The following is a 14,942-nucleotide window of genomic DNA, read 5'->3' as shown; positions in this document are numbered from 1 at the left end:
CCCTTTTCTTTGTTTCATTTTAGAACAGTCTTAGCTGACCTCATTCATCTATATAGTCCCTTTGTGCCAATGTGTAGCACTATCTGGATTAGTAATGTGAGAAGTATAATAAACACCCTGTTGATGTGTAACAGGATTCAGATAGATGGAAACTGTACACACGCATGTGCACAAGCACACATATAATTTGGTATGAAGGCGCTTGCTATGCACACTGAATCTATTATTTCTCTTCATTTATATTTCAGGCAAACCCAAGCATGACAATTGATTATAGCTGTGTATGAATGTGATGTAAACAGCATTGTCTGTGCCAGCATGGGAAGTTTGTGGTTGGTACATGTGTGATGTGGGTGTCTATGCGAGAGACTTACCAAGACAGTATTGTATGTGATGAATTGTTGAACTCTGACCGCCATCTGTCAGTGATCGGCATGCATCTTTCATGAGCCCCTCTGACAGAATGACAATATCTATTACTTTGTGTCCAACAGCGTAGGAAGAGGGGATTAGGGCGACTAGAGAGACTGGAAAAGAGACCTGAGGACAGCGGGAACAGAGGAGAAAAAAATTGAGAAATGAGCTGTAATGAGCTATAGCTCAGGGAGAAGAGGATACATGATGAGGAGAGAGAGGGACAGGAGCTGAGCTCAGGAGGAGAAATAGCAAAAGGAGCAGGAAGAAAAGGTAAAAACAAAATCGAAGGGCGGAAAACAAGAGTATTGACTTCTCTTCAATGCCATTGAGTCACTGGAGTGTCCATGACTCCGACCAAGGTAAGCTCAAATCCCAGCACACAAAAAGCTGATATACAATGTGCACATACTCCAGTGTGGGTGGATAATTTGACTTTGAAAGTTGGCGTTTCAAAGCTATGGACTACTGGGGCACACAGCAATTTGTTAGCATCCATGTCAAAACAGATTGTCTGCGTTAAATCAACTTCTGAAGCACGATTAGAGTTAAACATGAGGTTTAATGCCACGTAGGTGCGTCTCCAGGTCTCATACAAACAGTGCATTGAAGTTAAAAAGAAAAAAAAAAAAACAGAACAAGCAGATAAAACAGGGATGCAGTAATGTTTGAGAGCTCTTGAAGAGCCCGACACAGGCACAAACATGACAGAAGGTCTGCAGAGGAGGAATTGTCTGAGCATATCTGACTATTCTGTATTCCTTTCAAATAAAACTGTGCATGAAAAGAGTAATTTCTTTCAGCAAAGCAAGAGCATTTATCTGTGGCCTTTGTGACCCCTCTACTGTATTTTGTGCACTGAAAGGTTTGAAATGGCTTTCAGAGAAAATCTCACCAAAGCTGCTCCATAATGAGTAGTGAGCATAAGATGAAATACGAAGCGGTATGTTGTGTGAGCTTTTCATTGCGGCATGCCAAAAACATGTGCTTACTTTCATGGCAAAAGAGGGTTAAATGATGATTTACCAGGCCTCAGTAAAATATGGTGAAATTCTACACCATATTTTGTTAAAAAGCTTATAGTTCAATGTTTAATGGGGTAAAAGAAAAAAGCACCAAGCTATCTGCATTCCAATTACTGGTCCGTTCTGAGTACAAAATATATATTCTGTCATATGCAGCAATGTAACAAGTGTACAGGTGACTTATGATGGGGTTACATTCTGTGAAACCCATCGTAAGTTGAAAATGCATTTAATACAGCTATCCTACAGAACATCATAGCCTAGCAGACGTATGATGGCCATTACAGGCTTGCTGCCACTGCCCAGCATTGCGAGAGAGTATAGCACCGCTTCTACTGAATGTCTATCACCAGCTCACCATCGTAAAGTTGAAAAATTTTAAGTCAAACCACCGGAAGTCGAGGAACGTCTGTAATGGTGTGATGGACTGGTGTCCCACCATGGTGTACCACCACTTAGCCTTGTGCCCACTTATTGTGGGATAGGCTCTCTAGAACACTGTGGCCATGATCAGGACAAGCAGTTTCTAAAAATGTATCGATGCAGTACAATGAGTGGCCTGTGACACATGTCAAGGTTCAGCATTTGTGATGTGCTTTTTAACATATATTTAAGGGCAATGCCGGACCCACATCCGGGGATACTCAAAGTGTTTCCATGAAGCCCACCGACCATGATGGTGCACCCCCTGTCGCTGATGGAGAGCACACTCTTCAGTCTGCTGCCATCAAGACATCCCAGCAACATGAGACCTGCTCCTTGCCAGATATATCCATTGCACACATATTACATGAAAAACCTTCTTTTCTTCAGTTCCCACGAGTAACCCATTTTCTGCCCCAGCCGCTCAAGCCATCAGGGGAATCACACCCGTCCTTGCCTACTCATGATTCAGACCTACCTCAGGTGATCCACAGCACACCCTGCCCTCAGCAATTAGAGCCTAAAGAGGAGTGTCAGCTATCCTCTTCAAGACACACGTCTCAGGATGCCCAGTTTGTTGATCAGACCAACCTGTCTGACATGGCTCCACCTCCTCAGTCTGTTCTAACTAGAGCGGGGGTCTTGCCTGAGGAATGTGTTGTCAACACCTCGCTACCTGAAAACTCCACACACACAGGTCTGCATGAATCGAGGTGTGATCATGGGCCTGTCATGATGGTGCTTTTGTTTTTTTACTCTTTACTTTTTTGAGCATGCTTATACTAGTTAAGTGTGTGAATAAATTACTCAAACATCCTTGATTCAAAAGTCCCTTCTGGCATATGAAAGGCCAACCCCTAGTGATTATTCCAGCAGCTTCGTTGTTAAATCACATTGCTTTGTGCTCTTTAATGTCAAGTTGTCATGATATTCTTTAATGTGTATTTCCTCTCTTCACAGGGCTTGAAGCCCCACAGTCCAAGTTATTAGCACCCTATTCCTCATGCCTGATCCTTCTAACAGTCCTCTTAATCTTCTTCATAGCTCTGCCTATCTGCTGCATCTTCCTAGGTAACAGTTTCAGTCCTTAATGAGATTTCTGCATGTTGCTTTGTTCATGATTGCTGTAATAGGAATATTAAGACTGTGGCTGTTAGGTGGTACACAGGGTAGCACTGGTGCCTAATAGCTCCTGAGCATAAATTCAGCTCAGTTTGTGTGGCGCTGGCATATTCTTCCCATGTTTGTGTGGGTTTCCTTTAGGCACCCTGGTTTCTTCTCACAGTCCAAAGACAAGTGTTTCAGGTGTATTGGGAAATTTTAATTATCTGTAGTGTATTTGTGTGTGAAAATCACTTTATCATATGCATGGGTGAATGATGGTATTGAATTTAGTACAGTACATCTAGCTTTGCAAACCACTTAAATCATTGAATAATTGAGTAAAAGGCATGAACTATAGTGTGATGGTGTAAAGTTACAGGTGTAGCCTTAATAGAGTTAAGATACCTTTTATTCCTCAGTCAATCAGGATTCTGAATCAAGACAGCAGATGACTCAGGGAAGTACAGCTACAGCTCTATGTGGGATATCCATTGAGCATTACAACACAAAACAAGTCTGAGAGAAACCGGACAGTTATTTCAATCGTATTATCATGTTAAAAAATGTTACAAAAGTTGTTAGACTGAATATTAATTAATTAATAATTAATATTTTCCTCTATCTCTCTCACCTCCTTGTGTGAAATCATAGATTTACATTTATTTACATTTACATGTACTCATTAAGCAGATGCTTTTCTCAAAATCAATGTAGATCTCATAGAAAATACAATTTGTGTATTACATTAGGAGAGAGACTTAGATGCAGACGTGATTCTAAAGTACAGTTAGTTTGTTTCTTTCCACCAAATGAATTTATTACACAAGCAGTTGCATAAAACTTCATCCAAATATCAATGATTCCTAATCACCTCCCCAGTTATTTTTTTTAAGGATATATATATAAACATTTACTTTACATTACAGTAATAGCTGTGTAAAGGTTTATCTAGGCATGATCTTAAAGTTATAGTACATGAACATTTATACTTTACATGAACTTAAGAGATCATAGGCGAAGTGAGTCGGGAAGAGGAGAGTTTTAAGACCGTTTTTAAATGTGGACAGAGATTCAGCAGTTCTGAATGAGAGTGGGAGGTTGCTCCACCACAACGGAGCCAGAACGAAGAACCTTTCTGCTTTACCTTTTGTGTGTGGGACCACCAGGCAGGCAGATGTGGAGGAGCGAAGCGGTCTGGTTGGGGTGTAGTGGATGATCAAGTCTTGTAGATATCTCGGAGCAGTTCTATTGATGCTTTTGGAGGCCATAATCAGGGTCTTAAATTTGACCCAGGCAGCTATAGCAAGCCAGTGCAAAGAAATGAGTAAAGGAGATACATGGGAACACTTTGGTAAGTCAAACACAACTTGGGCAGCAGCGTTCTGTATCAGTTGTAGAGGTTTGATGGTAGGAGCAGGAAGGCCAGACAGGACAGAATTGCAGTAGTCCAGATGGGATATCACCGTGGGCTGGACAAGTAGTTGTGGACAAGTAATTAGCCTGGACAAGTAGTACTTGTTTGGACAAATAGGTATGGACAAGTAGTGGCCTGGATGAGTAATTACTTTCAAATCATTGTAGGAAATTCCTCCTTCCTGTCCCCCCGACCTTTGATGTTTTTTTTCTCTTTCCCCTGAAGTGGAGTACCTGTGTTTCCCAGCCCTGCTCAATGGCTACAGTGGCAACTGGAGCTGCACTGCATCTGCAATCCTTTCCGTCCAAGCCAAGCAGCCCATCAACCAGACAGGGAACTTCAGCGCAGGTAAACAAGTTTGGAAAATAACACCAAAAAATCAATGCAAATAAAGCTTCTTTGGTGTTTGCAACCAAGGTGTTTGTGTTCAGTCAACCTTTCTCAGCTGAAATGCCCTGGGATCACTGCTGAGCGATGGGGGCGAATTGTAGGCGGCAACATGGCCCCGGAGGGAAAGTGGGGGTGGCAGAGCAGCCTCCGTTGGAGGGGACGGCACATATGTGGAGGAGCGATTGTCAGCCAGCGATGGATTGTCACAGCAGCACATTGCTTTACTCGGTGAGTGTCGCAGGAAAGCAACAACACAGCTCAACTGTAACTGAGATGACGAGAGAGCAGGCAGTCCTGTGAGAGAAGAGGAGAGGTCACTTAAAGGGTTGACAGTAAATATAGCAAATAAAAGGGGAAAGGCAAGGAAAAGAATGTCAAAATGAAAAGATGAGGAAAACTGCATAAATTCTGGTCCCTTGGACCAGAGAGTTATGTATTATGGACATATATGAAGACACATTGTTGAGTTATGATTCTATGATAGCTTAAATAACTTTAGTTAAGTACTAATAATACAATTAGTCACCAACTTACAAACCTAATTGGGACTTAGAGTTGGTCCAGCACTCCAAAAGCTCTCAAGGTAAATTATGTGGGCCAGCGGTTTTTTACCAACTCCATCTTCAGGTACTTACGTAATGTGCGCAGGGAAAAATCTTCAAATTGAACTAACTGACAGCACTTTGAGAACTGCATGCCTGCATCGAAAATTCTGCATCTACACTTTTGTTTACTCTGAATTGTACGTTTCTTTGGAAAAAAAAATATCTGTTAATGAATGGATGTCAGCAACGGGGCATGGTGGTGTGGTGCAGTCAGCTACTGCCTGCTGTGTGGTGGGTCTGGGGTTTGAATCCTGCTTGGAGTGCCTTGCGACAGACTAGTATCCCCTCCTGGGAGTGTTCCTTTCAGCCTTGGGCCCTGTGTTGCTAAGCGAGGCTCTGGCTTGCTGTGACCCCACTTGAGACAATGGATGGATGTCAGCAACCTGGACAGATCCACAGGGTGAGAGGCAACAGTGGGAATTTTTCAGAGAAGAATAAGGTGTAGCGGTGAATTCTTTCTGTCTTTCTCACTGAGAGGATGATGGGCAACACAGGGGTAGACAGCACCTCCCTCTGGTGATCTTGGATGCCTCTTGTACACGACTGAACATTCTGAGTCCTGTGGCAAGAGTATTGCGACATAGCGTACAGTACATAAGAAGGCCCAATAAAGTGCCAGACCAGGCTTAACTGACAGGTTCAAAACTGCTCAACGTAGAAGCCATTGGACCATCTACAGCTTGTTCATTATCTGTTAGCTTCTTTTAAATATTCTCCACTCTTTTGAAAAGCAAGGTTTATCTTTCAAAAAATACTAAACGTTTTCTAGAAATGTTTGTCTCGGTTGGAAAGTTTGTTACTTGATAGTTTTTAGGTCGAGGACCAACAGTCCTGAATTCCAATCAGTACCACCAACCCCTTTTGTGTGGCTTCCACAGCTACAACATGATGCAGCCCAGTGACTGGAAGGTTGTTGTTGGCACGGTCAAGGTGTTCGAGAGCTCACTTGAGAAGGAATACAGTGCATTGCAAATACACTGGCACCCACAATATTCAACAGAGAGCAACGACTATGACTTGGGGCTAGTCCACACTGCCAGTGAGATCCAACTGAGTGGTGAGTAAAATTGCTATTGCAGTATAAATTTTGCCCATATAAATTTGTTTCAGTCAAAAACAAATTAATAAACCACAATTGTGCATTTTTCCCATTTACATCCCATAGAGATGATCACATACATTGTGACCATGCAGGGTTTATGGCTTTAGTGTATTTGATTACATGTACATGATAGTGTCAAGTTTCTCTATAGTGTTGGGTGACGGTGTGTTTTCCCATGGGGCAGACAGCGTGCGACCAGTGTGTTTGCCAAGCCCAAGGGCATCCTTCCCTCCAGGTTCTCAGTGCTGGGTGACAGGCTGGGGCTACACAGAAGAGGGTGGTGAGTTGAAGTGTCATTCTCTGTGAGCTCCCTTAATAAATACACTACCATCCTAACATGATGACAAAACATTCTCCTGCTCTACAGCTGCAGTTCAAATTGATTTCCGTCCTGCCCTATACACAGTATTGTTCAAAAGTATTAAGCGTTTGTGAAAAAATACTGTAAAGTATCCAAAAATAAGGATGTGAATAGTTTTTACTAATCGGTGAAAGTCCTTGAAAGGGCATTAAGCCAAAACACCTAAATCAAATAAATTTTTAGTGTGACCACTCTTTACCTTTAAAACAGCATCAGTTTTCTTAGGTATTCTTGTGTGCAGTTTTCTGAGGTACCCGGCTGGTAGGTTCTTCCAAGAATGTTGAAGAACTTCTATAGACATTGGCTGTCTCACTTGCTTCTGTCTATGTATGTAATCCCAGACTGGCTCGATGATGTTGAGATCAAGGTTCCGTGGGGGTCATATCATTTGTTGCAGAAATCCATGTTTCATTGAAGATTCTTCTCTATGACTTGGGCCGTGTGTGCTGGGTCATTGTCATGCTGTACAATAAGTTTGGGACCAATCACATGCCTCTATAATGATATTGCATGATGGATAAGAATCTGCCTGCAGTTCTCAGCAGTGAATGAGTCATTCATTCTGCCAAATCATTAAACCCATTTGCAGAATTGCAGCCCTGAACCTGTAGGGAACCTCCTCCATGCATGACTGCTTGCAGACACTAATCCATGTAGCGCTCTCCAGCCCTTTGGCGGACAACCTGATTTCTGTTAGAGCCAAAAATGTCTAATTTTTGCTCACCAAACCAGAGCACCTGCTGCTATTTTTCAGCACCCTTTTTTCGTGTGTAGGTGAGTCGCTTGGCTTTGTTTTCAACTTGGAGGAATGACTTTTAGGTGACAACTCTTGCATGAAGACCACTTCTGACAAGACTTCTCTGGACTGTAGATGGGTGTACCAGGATCTCAGTAGTTTCTGCCAGTCCTAAACTGACAGTGGTGCTGGAAATTTTCTGATTTTGAATCTACACGTTATATCATTGATCATTAACAGCTCTTTGTTTTATTTGTTTAATCATACCTATATGCCTACAAAGACCTGGAAAGTGGTCTATTACTGTGTTATTTTCTTTAACAACACACAAAAAATTTCAGTGGAACTTTTCTCTTTTTAAAAAATGAAAGCTTGGAAATTTAAAATACGCTTTTTCCCAGCGATGATACAGAAGAAGTAAAATAGCCTTAGCTATTTAATAATCTAAGACAAATATTTTTGAAACATCTGAAGTCCCTGACTTTTGCACAGTTCCTTACAAAAAAATATGTGAAAGTATTAAAATGAATATCAATGGAAGACAATGATTAGGGATAAAAGAGAGGATTGGTGGCTTCAGAAGATGAGATTGTTAGGTAAGTGTCAAGTTTGGCATTTTTGAGCAATTGTGAAATGTAAAATATGTAGCAAAATATTTATCACAACAATGGTGAAATCCCTCCATCCATCCATTTTCTTGCCCGTTTGACCTATAAGGGTCAAAGTGGCAAACAGGGAGAGCAGAGAGGCCCAGTCGCCCCTGTCCCCGGCAACTTCCTCCAGCTCAGTCTGGGGGATCCCGAACCATTCCCAGGCCAACTGTGAGATATAATCCCTCCAGCAGGTCCTGAGCCAACCTCAGGGCCTTGTCCCAGTTGGCCGTGCCTGGTATACCTCCAAAAGGAGGCAACCAGTGGGCATCCTTATCAGAGGCCCAAGCCACCTCATCTGGCTCCTCTCAATGTGGAGGAGTAGCGGCTCTACTCTGAGTTCCTCCCAGATGTCTGAACTCCTTACCCTGTCACTGAGAGTGAGTCCCAACACCCTGCCTCACTCATTTCAGCCACTTGTATCCGCGATCTTATTTTTTCAGTCATTACCCAGAGTTCATGACCAAAGGTGAAGGTACAGATGTAAATCGACTGGTAAATAGAGAGCTTTGCCTTATGGCTCAGCTCCCCCTTCACCACTACAGTCCAGTACAGCAACCGCATTACTGCTGCCGCTGCTCCCAGTCTGCAGCCAATTTCACACTCCCTTTTTTTCTCACTCGTGAAGAGACCCCAAAATACTTAAACTCCTTCACCTGGGGCAAGTTTTCTCCCCTTGCCTAAAGGGGGCATGCCATCCTTTTCCTTGAGAAAACCATAGACTCAGACTTGGAGGTGCTGATCCTCATCCCAACCGCTTCACACTCGGCTGCAAACCATTCCAGTGCATGTTGGAGGCAACCATGTGATGGTGCCAAAAGGACAACATCATCCGCAAAAAACAGAGACATCACCTTTCAACTCCCACATAGAATGTCCTCCTGACCTTGACTGCGCCCTGATATCCTGTCCATGAAAACCACGAACAGGAGTGGAGACAAGGCACAACCTTGGTGGAGTCCAACGCCCGCATTGAACAGGCTTGACTTAATGCCGAGTATGCGGACACGGCTTTCGCTCCGTATGTACAGAGACTGAATGGCCCGCAGCAGTGGCCCGGTACCCCATACTCCCTAAGCACCTCCCACAGAATTTTTCCGGGGGACACGGTCAAAGGCCTTCTCCAAGTCCATAAAACATATGTAGACTGGATTAGTTAACTCCCATGCCCCTTCAACTATCTGTGAGAGGATAAAAAGCTGATCCACTGTTCCACGGCCAGGATGGAATCTGCAGTGTTCCTCTTCAATCCGAGGTTCAGCTATTGGCACCCTGGCATAGACTTTCCCAGGGAGGCTGAGAAGTGTGGTACCCCGATAGTTGGCACACACTCTCCTGTCCCCTTTCTTAAAGATAGGGACCACTACCCCAGTTTGCCAATCCAAAGGCACTGTCCCTGAGGTCCATGCAACAGTTCAGAGGCGTGTCAGCCATGACAGCCCTACAACATCCAGGGCCTTAAGCAGTTCCGGGCAAATCCCATCCCCAATTTCCAATTGTCTTATTAAGTCCAATGCTTACAGCACACTATTCTAATTATTTATGTTCTGGCTTTATTTATCCCTCTGTGTTTTTGAAAAGCAATATTTTTTAAATCACAACAAATCCAGGCAGACAGCAGGTCTGTAGTATCCCCAGACTGCGCTGCTGTTCTGTTGTAGACTGCTTTGGACAAAAGTGTCAGATAAATGGTGACAGTATAACATATCTGATATTTGACTGTGAGAGAAAGTTTGGCTATCATTTTAAATTGTTGTATTCAAATCGATGAATGTTCTGGTAAGTATACTGGAACAACCAGAAAACTGAAAGTGTCAAAGCCTTTAATGCTTCTAAAATGTTTTGATAAGGTTTCATGAACCAGATGTTCTGTTGTCCATTTAATTCTGTCCTGGAGATTGGGGCAGCTGGCAGTGTAGTGGTTAGACCTACCACCTTCAGAGCTGAAGTTTGCAGGTTTGTATGCCACCTACTGCTGTGGTACCACTGAGCAAAGTACTTACTCCGCAATTGCTCCAGTAAAAGTAACCTTGCAATACAAATGGGTAATAGTTGTAGGCTGCTTTGGACAAAAGTGTCACATAAATGGTGCCAAACCGACTTTTGGGGCAGCTTTTGGAGTTGCAGGATGCAGAAATCCCACCTCTTGCTGTTGTACCTGTGAGCAATGTATTTACATTAAGTTACCCCACTGTACCAATCGGTAAATAATTACAGCTCATCTTCTTGTTGCCTGAACTGTTTTTACCACATTGCATAGTTGCTTCAGCCACTGCTTCATAGACTGAATTCACTGTAGGCCTGTTATACAACCATGCAATGGCTTATTTACCGCTGTTGAGGAGTTGTTATTCCTCCTACAAGTGGCCCCATGCATGGATTCGGGGTCTTGTTTTGTCACACAGCTCAATGTGTGCACATTCATTTATTCTAAAATTATAGAGACTAGGCTAGGAAAACTGCAATTTAAAGGTCTCTGGTTTAAATCACACTCCTGCTCTTGTGCCCTTGATATACAAACCCAATTGCAAAAATGTTGGGACAGTATGGAAAATGCTAGTAAAAATTTTCAGGTGCATAGCTTTACTATGCTGCATATCCTTACGTAGAACTATGTGTGGGTGGGGCAAGAAATGAAACGAGGTTGTGTATGCAATCATCATTTATTGGGTGACAAATCACAGCACTCTACAGATTAAATGGAATCATACATGTCAAGAATAGGGCGATGATATGAGAAGTATGATATGTGGTTGCTGCATCTCAAGCCATCCAAATTTTCTTACGAAGACCATGTCGATGCACAAGCTGCTGAGTGTCGTAGGCGCCGTTGTCGAGGAAAGCCTCAAACCAAACGTGTTATACATGAAGTCAAGGAAGGCGGTGTTCTGGCTTCTGGATACGTCTATGTTGAAATCGCCGGTGAGCACGATGGGCATGTCTTTTAAGCCTTCTGCGGCTGGAAAGCAATTGATGTGGCCAATATTGGGGCTGTACACGGTGAGGTAGTAGGATAGGAAGTATTGCACATCAGCTCGTGCTGCACGGTGATGTCGGGTGCGCGAGAGGTCGATGGTTGCGGCCGCTTGAGTCGATTTTGCAGCCTCCCGCGCTGCCTTCTCCTGGGCACGCTGCTCACGCTTTCGCTGAGCCGATGTTTTGGCTGGTGTCTTTCAAGTCCGGAGGCCTCAGCTTGCTCCCTAAGTGCAGGTCATCGGTTGCGATAGTACTTTGCTTCATGTTTCTTGGACATCTTTGAAATTTTCAATTCGATGATCCGCCTTCGGGCCTCCTACCTCCATCTAAATTTAAGTTTTCCTGCCAGCGCGATATGCGTCCGATATTCGCGGCTCTGTAGCTACGAACTGAGGTGCTGACGTCAATGCTATGACATGTGGTTCAAACGTGGTGACATCTACTGCAACATGCGACAACTCCATAACAAGCCAAATGTGGGACATTTTCACAACATTGCCAGCTCAACTCAGGCTGAACCAGCAGCAGCCGTTCATATCTCACTTGATGCGGTGTTCCTTCCTGTATCCAACGGTATGTGCACTATCTCCGTGTGTCTTTTCATTTGCAAGCAGTAGTTCTACGTCAAAACAAAAAGGAGGGATTTGTAAATTTACTTTGACTTGTTCACCCGAAAACAGTCTATTGTAAAGACAAGGTATTTCATGTTTTACCTCTTCAGCTACATTGTTTTTTGAAAATATCTATTTTGAAAGTTCTGTCTGCAACACACTGCAAAAAAGTTGGGACAGTCGAGTGTTTAGCACTGTGTAACATCACCATGTCTTTTAATAACACTTAAGCATTTGGGCACTGAAGACACCAGTTTGTTAAATTTATCAAGTGTATTTTTTCACTATTCATCCATTATACAGGTCTTCAGCTGTACAATTGTACAGGGCTTTCGCTCAGGTATTTTGTGCTTCAAAATACACCACACATTCTCCGTCAGAGACAGGTCAGGACTGCAGTCAGACTAATCTAGTACCCACACTCTCTGCTTATATGCATTTTCCATAATGTCCCAAATTTTTTGCAATTGGGGCTGTATTTACCCAGATTTGCTCCAGGAATACCCAGCTCTATAAATGGGTTAACAGCTGTAAGTCACTAAGTATACAATGTTCATATTGCAAGTTGCCATGGGCAGTGGTGTCAGCTGCACAACCGTTATTACTGGCTGGAATGTTGGAAATGGGGGCACACATACAGTGTCAGTCAAAAAGAACACATTCACTGTAAACAATTTTTTTTCACAAGGTGACAAAAGTTTTATCAGGAAACATGCTATCATGTCTTCCCAGCTTTTTTGCAGCATCTCTCAGCAATGTGGGACCCTTGAGGGATGCACTGCTTTCACTTTTCTGTCCCAGTTCCTCCCATATAACTACTGCTAGGGTGTACTCAAACTTTTGACTGGCACCGCATCGTGAGCCCTGTCTTCATGAAATAAGTGGTGGATCAAATTTATTTTCCCCTAAATATAATGGCTCCTCAAAGTCAGTTGTGCTTTGTGCCCCTCGATGAAACACTTATGGTACTATTACTCAGAATTTACCATGTTGAAATAAAGTTTCAGTAAACCTCTGATTTTTAAAAATTACATAACCAATTAAATGTCCTCTTTCTTTGGTTGAATTTTCATATGTTAAGTTTTGTCAGATGAGAGTTTTTGGGTTTGGTTTTTACATTTATTTACCAGGAGCTTTCCTCCAAAGCAACTTCCAATGAACTCCATGTAGTGTTATCAGCCCACACTCCTTATTCACCAAGGTGACTTACACTGCTAGATACACTACTTACAATGGGTCAGTCATCCATACATCAGTGGAATACACTCTCTCTGTCACTGACACACTATGGGTGAATCTGAACAGCAAGTCTCTGGACTGTGGGAGGAAATCAGAGCACCTGGAGGGAACCCACACAGACATGGGGAGAGCATGCAAACTCCATACAGACTGAGCTGGGATCAAACCCATGTCCTCTCACACCACCCAAGCACTGTAAGACAACAGTGCTACTTGCTGTGCCACTGCTTTTTGACGGGTTTTGTTTTTGGTGGGCTTTCCACCGGTGGGGTGCAGTGACGCAGCGGGTTTGGCCGGGTCCCATTCTCTGGTGGGTCTGGGGTTCAAGTCGTGCATGGGGTACCTTGTGGCAATCTGGTGTCCTGTCCTGGGTGCGTCCCCTTCCCTTCTGACCTTACGCCCTGTGTTGCTGGGTTCGGCTCCAGCTCGCCACAACTGCGCTCTGCAGAAGTGGTTTCAGACTCTGTGTGTGTGTGTGTGTGTGTGTGTGTGTGTGTGTGTGTCTGTATGTGCACACGCGTTTTCTACCTACATGATATCCCTTCTTCCCCAGACTAAGCATAGGGCTGGCCCATTATCTCCAAAGGCACATTCTCATGGAAAGTGCAGTATCACAGGTGAGGTGTGGAGCTTCAAGGAGGGTTGTGGCCCAAGTACTTTTCTGTGACTAGACCTGGTGTTGTTCCATCTGTAGGGACCCTGTCGGCCATGCTGCGTCAAGCCCCTGTCCAGGTGATAAGTGAGCTGCTCTGCTCCCAGCCCTTCGTCTATGGCTCCACGCTCACTGCCAGGATGATGTGTGCTGGTAACATGGATGGAGGTGTGGACTCCTGTCAGGTACAAACATCCTCACAAGATGGATGTCATTTAAATACATTCAGTAGTGCTGTTCACCTTTCTGTTGCTGCTCTCAGTGCACCTTTTGCAGGTGAGGAAGTGAACTGGAGCTGGTGTCATGAAACTTCAAATAGAGCCTCTTACATGAATGCCTTCTAATCAGACCAAATGTGCATTTTGTTTGAAGACATTAACCACTGGATCCCAAGACTAGGGATCAGTGTGTGGAGTATATACATTTTCCCATATTTGCGTGGGTTTTCCCCCCACAACCCAAAGACATGTTTTTCATGGGAACTGGTGACTCTAAATTGCCCAGGCTGCCACTTTGTGTGGATGAGTGGATCATGGTATGTAGCTGAGTACAGTGTATCTAGCACTATAAATTACCATGGAGAAAGGCTTGAGCTCATTACAAATGACTAATAATTTCACACATTGTCTCCAACTAGTGTGCCTGCAAAGAGGACTGCTGTATGTTTGTTCATCCCCAACAGGGGGACAGTGGGGGTCCCTTGATATGTAAAACAGCTGAGGGGGACTGGAGACTGGCAGGGGTGGTGAGCTGGGGAGAAGGATGTGGGCGACCCAACAAGCCAGGAGTGTACACTAGAGTCACGCAGCTGCTCAACTGGCTCCAGCACTACACAGAGGTAATTCACTCTGCTTTATTACTTTGATAACACTGCAACTGTACAAAGTTCAACTCTGAAGCTCCCTAGAACAGTAAATTGTTGTGTACATCTAATTATTATGCAAAATCACAATGTTTTTCTTATATAATCTAAAGACTGACTTTATTCTTAATAGATGAATTAAAAAGAAGAAAAAGTACCTCCAGCACACAAAGGACAACTTAAAACAGCAAATATTCCAATAATTAAAAATATTTAAATATTGGTGGGAATGCAGTTGGACTAGATTCATCCTAATAAAAGTGAATCTAACTCACTTTGTTCTCAGTCTCTTTATTAACACACACACATTCCCCTCCTTGCAGTAGCATTGTTTACATGCTGCTGTAGCCCTATGCAATTCCCCCCTTGGATGAGTTA

At 43.5% G+C, this 14,942-nt stretch overlaps 1 protein-coding gene across 3 annotated transcripts; it reads left to right on the top strand.

Annotated features, from left to right (window-relative positions):
- The first annotated feature begins 446 nt into the window (after positions 1-446).
- Positions 447-14,754, top strand: LOC108919159 (transmembrane protease serine 5). 3 transcript variants are annotated; one of them, XM_018726953.2, is made up of 10 exons: positions 759-776; positions 2,055-2,559; positions 2,823-2,933; positions 4,606-4,728; positions 4,812-4,998; positions 6,254-6,432; positions 6,662-6,757; positions 13,745-13,887; positions 14,385-14,540; positions 14,698-14,754. In XM_018726953.2, the coding sequence occupies exons 1-10, from the start codon at positions 762-764 to the stop codon at positions 14,704-14,706; spliced, it is 1,524 nt and encodes a 507-aa protein (XP_018582469.1). In that variant the 5' UTR covers positions 759-761; the 3' UTR covers positions 14,707-14,754. The 3 variants fall into 3 exon arrangements, with proteins under 3 accessions (XP_018582470.1, XP_018582469.1, XP_018582468.1); XM_018726954.1 differs by lacking the exons at positions 759-776; positions 14,698-14,754 and adding an exon at positions 447-687 and having other exon boundaries at positions 14,385-14,626; XM_018726952.1 differs by lacking the exon at positions 14,698-14,754 and having other exon boundaries at positions 14,385-14,626.
- The last annotated feature ends 188 nt before the right edge of the window (positions 14,755-14,942 follow it).

Source organism: Scleropages formosus, chromosome 18 (assembly GCF_900964775.1).
Source record: "Scleropages formosus chromosome 18, fSclFor1.1, whole genome shotgun sequence".
NCBI classification, from domain to species: Eukaryota; Metazoa; Chordata; class Actinopteri; order Osteoglossiformes; family Osteoglossidae; genus Scleropages; species Scleropages formosus.
Note: the sequence above shows the minus strand (reverse complement) of the source record. Positions and strands in the feature narration are given on the sequence as shown.

Bases quoted from the DNA above. Each gene is read 5' to 3' on its own strand.
- LOC108919159 (XM_018726952.1), top strand. The intron at 4,729-4,811 runs GTAAACAAGTTT...GTTTGTGTTCAG, and splicing joins GACAGGGAACTTCAGCGCAG to TCAACCTTTCTCAGCTGAAA. The intron at 6,433-6,661 runs GTGAGTAAAATT...CCCATGGGGCAG, and splicing joins CAGTGAGATCCAACTGAGTG to ACAGCGTGCGACCAGTGTGT.